The following is a 9,233-nucleotide window of genomic DNA, read 5'->3' as shown; positions in this document are numbered from 1 at the left end:
GCGAAACATAAAACTTTCACAACAATGATTTGTAAATAGATATCGAAGCCTTTTAAAGACGAAACGATATCTTAAAACTGGTAACATCAAAATCTATTGGTATAAAAAGTTTACCAAAAAAAGGTTTAATACGTTTTAAATTGCATATCTAGTCGTCGACCGATACGGGAAGGGACCGGTGGCGGCGCGGCGTACAAAACATAACCTCTAAATACACGTCTATTGTCCGACGTGAAAAAAATGCAGGCATGGCGCGAGGCTTGGAGCGCGCGGAGGCGAAGCGACGCGGCTGAGCCAGTCACAGTCCCGCCGCGGCGCTGGTCCATCGCCCGTCGCCCCGCGTACGCCTCACCGCCTCGTCGCTCGCTACACGGTACCCGCCACTCGATAACTTATCAACAAATAATTGCATGAAGTCATCGATTAAATTAAGTGCCGCCGCGATACAGCGCTCCTTGCTCACGCTAACCGACGCTCGCCAATATAAACTATCCAACAAATGTTCCTTCTACCAGGATTCAGAGTGAACTTGTGGTGCTGCACGCATGTTAAAGTTTGACAGTGAACTCTACAAGTGTCCGTGAAAAAGTTTCTTGCGATCCGATTGGCTGAATTTGTTTTGATAATTTTCTTGTGCTGAAAGTGAACAAGATGAATGGAACTCCCGCTAGAAGACCCAAGAGCGCGTTTTCGGAGACGGTTAGTAATAAACTGAAAATTAATTATGAAATTTATTAATCAAGTACTTTCTAAGTTAGATTTAAGTATGAAATTTCCGAGTGAAGTGTAAATGGAAATAGTATACTAAAATAGGAAGAAAAAAGAAATTGAACGACCACAATCTAATATCGGATACAAACGAGACGGACGACGACCGGCTGAGTGCACACAAAAGAGACGGCATCAAGTGATTTGACCGCGAGAAATGTATCAGTCGAGTATTTGCAACTGTAAACATGTTTATATCTAAGCATTTAAATAGACCAGTCGTTTCGTATGTTTATTGCGCGGCCAGGAGACATTTTATACTTAACAAATGATAAGAGAAAAGGTTGATTGCAAGAAATGATCGTATTTCATCGTTCTTTAAAATAATACTGTGATTTATTTTACTTCTAAAATCATTCTTCGTAATATGTGTCAAGAGTGACGTATGTTTAAAGATGTATTTAAATAACATTGTCTAAAACAAACAAGATGGTATAACATCAGTCTACGTTTACCCTGTGACTATTTGTCCATTTAAAAGTAATATTCTTTGTATATTATATACTTAGTAACCACAGTTCTATAATAGTTTTCTTCAATAACATATAATAATATCGCAGTTTTACCAATCTTTATATTATCACAATTATGGTAAATATGATTATCAAAGACAATCATTTTTATCAACTTTGAAAACCTTATCATAATATCTGTAAAATACTAACATTATGAGTATTAATTTGATAATTATTTTATAAAAAACAATCGAGTTATCTGTTTACAATGTGACCGAGACCGTCGGTGGCTCAGGTGTCAACCACTTGACTTGCAATCTGCAGGTCGAAGGTTCGAATCCCGCCATGTACCGATGTGTTTTTCGATTTCCGATTTACATATGTACATTTATCCGACGTTCTTACGGCGACGGAAAACATCGTGATGCAACCTGCACATATCTTAGAAGAAATTCAACGATATGTGTGATGTCAACCAATCCGCACTTGGTCAGCGTAGTTGACTATGGCATAGTCACCTCTGACTTAGGGTAGGCTCCGAGCTGATGATGATGAATGTGACCGTAGCATCTAAAACCTTCTTGGTTAAATACTTTTGGCTACTTTGCTAGGATTTTTATAAGTGAACAAATCGGAATGGAAAAAAGATTTAGGTCACGTAGACTGACTACGCTGAATTTCTCTTGCATTAAAAATGAAAAAATAAATCCGTCACTTTCAATGTTTGCTCCCTCTTTATATTTGAGCGATACGATCACTACCAATTTATATGAATACCTTTTTCCCGAATACCGAGGGGACTAATTAACTTCGAAATGAAAGACTACGAAGCATATTTGCTAATTGAATATACGCATTTACCTGAACAAAAAGAAATTGACTTTTTATGAGCCAAATTAACACAGATTTATAGGATTAGTATTAAACAATACATTAATTAAAATTTTATTAAGACCACTCGGAAAAATAGCTTCTTAAAGCAAGGAATGTTTCAAGTCAGGTCTTGGTCGTTGACAAAAATATATCCCAGATTGTCAAATGCATTTAATACGTACCCAAATACGTAATAAACATAAAGGTTTTAAATATTTTCTGGTAGAACTGACCGCGACAGTAGCTCCTCTCTTACCAACTCAAATACCCTTGTTAGAATATATTAACTTTATGTTAATATCGAAGCAACATACAAAATATTCAAACTTACTGATCCTTGAATTATTTGAATAGTTAAATCAATATTTCCCAGAAATTTTATATGTACCAGTGTGTTCTTGAAGCAACGACAATTGCCAATTAATTAACATTTAACGTCGTTCGGGCCGCTTTATATTTAATCACAGTTATTATGAACCGTTTTCCGCTACAGCAGACATGTGCCAAGAATCCATAGCAATTCGACGATTAACTTTAATTTTACAGTATCACAATACAAATAAATTTAACTTCAAAATGATTATGTCGATCTATTTACAATAATCTCTTCATACATCAACGTTCAAAGAAGTATCTTTATAATAAACAAAAACTTCTGATTGTAGAAAGGTATGCAGAGCATTTTTCTCACGCTTCAATACAGTACATTTACAGGCTTTTTCGTTTAAAACAACCTGGTCAACTGTTTTACACCCTCGAGCTATCGAATCTTTCATCATTTAATTACTATTTTAAATTTGAATGCACAATGAATAATAGAGGAAAAGGCGTACAGACATAATTTTATGATAATAAATATTATTAAAACAAAATACTTTACGTGTTCCCGATAAGTTAATCAACTACTGGACTGATTTAAAAAATCAATAAGTAACTCAAAACATAGCAAGAAGTATATTAAAAACTCTTCGGTAAAAGTAAATAGTTTAGGAAATGCAAATGGGAATGATAATGGGAATACATGAATAAGCATCTTTTACAATGCCCGAAGCTTCACCTGCGAGGCTCGGCCTTGGCATTAATGGGGAGTCACGGTCCACGGGAACACCCCTATTACTTACATAACAGATCCAGACAAGTCTCAAGATTAGAGTTAAATGTTCGTTGAGTCGCTCACACGTTATAAATTACGCCAGTTCATTGTACAAATATATTGCTTTAATCAGAAATGACAAGTAGTGAATACGTCTTAAATTACATAAACATAAGAGGCGATTAAAAAATCACATTTTTGGACAGAATTATGAACGAATAGAGCTTGTTAGGTTTTGCACAACATATTTTTACTTATCAAATATCAGGACCTAAGCATTCAGCAGAATACTTTTAGACAAACCATGAAATAAAATGCCAAAAGTTAAGATAAAATGCAGTCAAATGAAAGAAAGATATTTTGATATATTTTCCAGTCTCTCAATAGTTCCTAATTTTAGTCGATCATATAGTTAGTCATCTATAATAACTAATATATCCATATCCATCGTAATGTAGCAATGACTTGCTATAAAAAGTCACGAATCTTGATTTCCTTGCTACGACTCATTAACCCCATTTACTGATTCGTTACACCTGATATATCAGCTCGTATTTGACAGGTGTCATATAGCCTTATGCGCTGGATTATTTAATCTGATATTAATAAAGGACCAATAAAGATACACGACTGTGAGATGTTAAAATTAATTATGATTAATAGTTCAGTGCCGATCTCGTTACTGTTTGTCGTTGGATCTCATTTTATAGAACCTGTCATTTTATTTAAAACGTCGGGAACAATATTCTTCTGCCCGAGGGACTAACTCAAGCACCTTATACTGTTACCATGGCAACACATCATAATGTTTCTAAAAAGTTTGTTTCATTTTATCGGTTGCTTGTTATAAATGTACCTTGCTATGTCAGTTGACATTGACCCTAGCAGAATTACCTTCCAGTATATCTGTTTCAGAATATGATAATTCTATGATCAACTCATAGCCTTCAACACTCCGAGTAATCCTTTGAGAATCGTTCCACGTCGCAGCGATGACATTCTCAACACCAATTTGCAAGTATGAATACAAACAGGTGATACAGACAATACAGGGACTTGTCTTGATATGTTTGCACTACAAGACAAAATTATAAAACATGTCATATAAAGAAAATATCTATATAGTCAAACAAATATGTAGATTTCTTGAAAGCCTTGAAAAATAATCTGTCAAGATATTAGGAAATATTTAATTTGCCTACAAGTTAATCTAACAACCTAGATACACGGCATTAAATCTGAACTAGCTATAGTACATACTATAATTTTAATATGAGTAATACATTCCTTCCTCACCTTTTAGTACCTTCAAAATAACCATTGGTTAAGAGAGTTCGTATTTCGTTTCGTATTCAATTGCTATAAAAAATAAATTAATTTGACGAAAAGCATACAACTAATCTTACCAGTTAATTCTCTTAATATTCCACAAGTTGGAATATTCCTCAATGTGAGGAATTAGCGCCTCAATGTTCAAGTAAATATTTTCATGTACTAAGGAAGTTTTTAAAGTCATGCGGTTTCTTTGTCTTCCTTAGTAGTCTAAACGAGTTCATTGTATTGTCAATAGCAACATCGATGTAAAGATTTACAAGGCAACTCGGACACTTATAAGGACACCGTGGAATACGTACAGGATTGAAAACGTCACGTGTCGCGAAAATTGATACGGTTATTATTGGATCGTGCGAGTGACTCCACGTGCGGGAACTATTCAATATGTTCACAGCTTGTTGGTACATGTTTATGATTTTGACTTGTAAATGCTCATGGAATTCTAAATGTCCTTATTCATATCAGAAATTCAAATCTAAAACTCTTTTGTTACTACTAGCTATCGCCTGCGATTTCATGAACGCAAATATTACTTTACTAATATTATAAATGCGAATGTTTGAATGGATCGACGTTTGTTTGATGGTATCTCCAGAACGGCTGAATGGATCTAGACGAAATTTGGCATACATATAGAACATAGTCAGGAAAGACGCATAGGCTACAATTTTTTTTATTCCGCGCGAACAGGGTCGCAGGCATATTCAGACCGCAACTTAAGAGGTAGTCTCGAAATTTTATCCAGTTCTCTTCCGTTGTTATGAGCTAACGTGGTAACAAAAAGCTATTTGCAACTATTAGCAAATATTTTGCACAAAACGTTGTCATTAGATATTCGCTAATAGACTATAAAACTGATGTAAACAGAAGGAAAGATTTGCAGGAATACATCACATTTGTTTATAGAAATAACACAATGGAAAATTTAACCTTTATTTGCTAACTGTAAGCATAACATTCTAATTTTTAAACAATCCGAAATATACTAAAAGGTAACATGAAAATAACCTAAAATTGTTCAAACATCTGCCTAAAGCCACAAGACACACCCGTATGTACCCAGATATATTTCAGTGTGTTCACACAGGTCACTTCAGCAAATTCGTCGTGTGTACTTTTTTAATGGTTCCATCAGGCCTTTTCTAAACAAAACATCGTCACCACATTTTTTGTATACCAAGAGAATTGTTTTAACGACATCAATTGTGTAAGATCGTCTTTTAAATCAATGAATACAGCTAGAGTCCATTTTACGCATCGACTAATGTCCTTAAATGCTGTATTAGTATATAAGTTCTTAGAAGAATATCAATATAAAAGGAGCTACAATCGGACACAGGTGTTGAGAGATATTCTGTTACGTCAGTCCTATACTATCATAAGGAATTTAAATCCTCTCTTTCATAACAACAGAATAGTAAATGAAACTAGATAATATCTTTTATAAAAACATGAAAAACAAATTTTAAATGTAGTTACGCAAATCATTTAGAAAGGAGCATGCAGATATACAGAAAAATCTTTGAACAAATCATTGTAAGTTTTTATTGCATTTATGTATAAGTATATATATATGCATTTTATTGCCAGATCTTTTAACTAAGATATTATGACAAGTTAAATTTTTAAAATTTTAATGATAAACAAGAATGTGGGATCACAATCTTTGTCTGACTTCTTACCTGCACCCGTATGTAGGAACTTTCAAAGACTTTGGAACTTTTCAACTATTTGAATGAGTCAGTACAAAAGAGAACGTTTGATGTGAAGTTCTGTAATGGAATTTGAAATGATATTTAAAATTTTATGCGAAAGAAGTGCAAAGAATCACTACTGTTATGTATTTTTATCAGATTTTGACGTCAATTTCGTTACGATATTTATCCACATAGAAATGCTTGGTTCTATTTTCAAAAGTTCAACGTTAGGTTTCTTTATCAGTATGAAAATAAATATGGATGCAGTCAACCGGAACAAGTGACATCAATTACTCTGTACACGGATAGCCAATATAAATGGATCGATTAGATGAAAATAGAATTTCGATTTATTCTAGAATAGAAATTTTATTGCCAGTTCTATTAACTTAGATTTTATGATAAGATATTTTTTTTTAATTTCTCGATCAATTTATCGACTGTTATAAAAGGATTTTTGCGATAAGTCATTTTACGTAACTTCTTCATATTTAACTTTCTATATTTATTTCATGAGATTGGCAATTAAAAAAAGCAAATGAAAAAATGTTTTCCCTTCGCTCAAGGTTACAGTATACTATGATTATTGTTGTACTAGTCCTGTGCCTGAAACACCTAAATAACAACTATTATTTTATAAAATATGTAAAATATTTTTTAAAGGGCTTTGACACTAGCAACACCGCTTTGTGACGCAACCGTGAGTAACGTACGCGTCATCTGAATCAGTTTGTTCGTGCAGCAGGGGGTTGCCATAAAAAAGGTGCACTCGAACATTTCTGCAATTTAAATCGAACGACATTATTAAGCGGTGAGGCCAGAACGAAGGCTGCACTGCCACAATCGGAATGCAGTCGCTGAATCACATGCACAGGGTTACCAATTCCCAGAGAGAGTTCCCAAAATTACTGTTAAATTAAAAATATATAAAAAGCAGATTTTACTTGAATGAGCTGTAATAGCACAGCCAACTATTTTTATGTAAGTCAAAATATTATTCCAATAATTTTCCTGTATTTTCCCACGCATTTAAAACAGAGCTATGTGCGTGATGAATACGCGTAGGTTTTTCAATTTTATCGTATAAAGATAAGTAATCCGTAAACAGATTAAAAAACGGTTTTTAATATGTTATTTATATCCTTTAATGCAGTTTCCAAGAACTCTATCTGGCAACCCTGCCCACGGTGCGTAATCTGTTAAATAGTAATTTTGTAATTAAGGCCACAATAATACATTGAAACCGCCAACGTAACGTGTCGCAATTGGATTAAGGTCTTCATAAAACGGACGGCGGTCGTTTTATTTCTGTTCAACTTTATTCCACTAACATTTACTTTAAACTCGCAAACAATTTGCGTATGCTTTTTGCTTTTTAAATGACTCACCGCAAATACTATCAGAGTTATAAGTTTTTCAAGCAAACTAAAATTACAAATTATTTTTAATTAGTATACAAATAAATAAAATATTAATTACTGTAAATAACTTATATATAAGTGTACAAAGCGAACGTATGATCAGACATGTGTCCTTAAGTAATGTTAAGGCGCTACACTGAAGTAAATAGTGCCTCTATTTACAATAGTTATTGCTGTTAATATAAGTACGTGTAAGTATAAATAAAAACAGTCTATCAAATAATGATGTTAACATACTTCATATAATATATAATACATACAACATCCAAATTAGTAATGCAGTAATTGCGACGTCAAGTTCGATGAAGCGGACCTTAACCTTGGCCTGAAGCAGCGCGCCCGTAACGCACACATCGCACAGATAGTAACAAGATACATATGGTTCAGTTAACTATATACATTAATAAAACATGTGATCTAAGTTTTATTGAATATTATAAAATGTAAAGATTATAAAAAAAAATGGCGCGTACTTACAGTCAAATTAGCCATTATGATTAACTATAATTTATTTTCTCTTTTCTTTCAAGACAGTAGGTACTAATCTAACTAAGCTTTTGTTTTTGTTGTCTTATGTTGTTTATCGTAATTTTGCTTTTGTTTCTTATTATTATTTTGTATAGTCAGGAAGAATTAAACATGTAACATATATGTACGTGTGTTTGCATGTATATTATGCGCATATCCTCACGGGCGGATGGTCTCGCGTCGCTTCATTTCGCATGCGTGGTTTGGGACGCAGCGGCTGTGTAACGGGATCTCATTTGACATTTGACTACACGACAACTTCCCTACACGAGACACACTCCTCACCTGTGCAATGAACCTAAGCCCTCTCAACGTACCAGAGAGATACGAATAAATTAATTATAGAGCGGATATTCGAAATATTTCCCAATAAACACTATGATCAGTTGACAAAATACAATACTAAACAAAATATACTATTTGACATTCAAGCGTGTCAGAATAAATTGTTACCAACATGACAAACAAGAACGATGAATGTAATTTGATATCTCTATCTGATTTAACCGATATAAGTGTAGTAGTTCCATAAATAGAATATATCACATGACACCAAAAGACAGACATTCAATGAAGAAATGAACTAGAAGTGTGAGCAAAGAGTTCAAACATATGAGTAAAATATATGTATAAAAAACACTTAATTCATGGTCACACTAAGTGAGGGTGACATCTCATCGTAAAAGATAACACAACTTTACATGACCGTAAAGCGATCAAGTGTAAAAACATCGACATCATTCAGTCGAAATGATCACTGGACTATAAAAATATCACTGATCCACCGACACATTACACGTTTCGTAAGTGTATTCTTTTGCTACAGGATGTTTAAAAATATTAGTAACAAATTTAAGCACCACAACTCATGTGGAGAAGTGGTAATTAATCATAAAGTTGTTAAGTAATTTCTGAACTACAAGGCTATCTTAAAATGTTGAAATTAACTTGAATCGTATGTTTATTACTCCTGATTTGATAAAATAGTGCATCTATATTATGTGTTGCTGGTTACTGGTGGAATTCTACTAGTCTCGGTGCACGGACCGCGTCAATCACCGCG

The 9,233-nt window shown here is 33.7% G+C and overlaps 1 protein-coding gene across 1 annotated transcript in view; it reads left to right on the top strand.

Moving 5' to 3' along the window:
- Positions 1 to 296: 296 nt before the first annotated feature.
- Lmpt (four and a half LIM domains protein limpet) overlaps positions 297 to 9,233 on the top strand; it is a 93,490-nt gene continuing 84,553 nt past the window's right edge. The window contains exon 1 of the mRNA XM_013322400.1: positions 297 to 699. Within this exon, the coding sequence (XP_013177854.1) occupies positions 652 to 699 (48 nt within the window). The 5' untranslated portion in view covers positions 297 to 651. The remainder of the gene's footprint in view (positions 700 to 9,233) is intronic.

Source organism: Papilio xuthus, unplaced genomic scaffold (genome assembly GCF_000836235.2).
Source record: "Papilio xuthus unplaced genomic scaffold, Pxut_1.1 DF825928.1, whole genome shotgun sequence".
NCBI lineage: Eukaryota > Metazoa > Arthropoda > Insecta > Lepidoptera > Papilionidae > Papilio > Papilio xuthus.
This window is presented reverse-complemented; position numbering and strand designations above follow the sequence as displayed.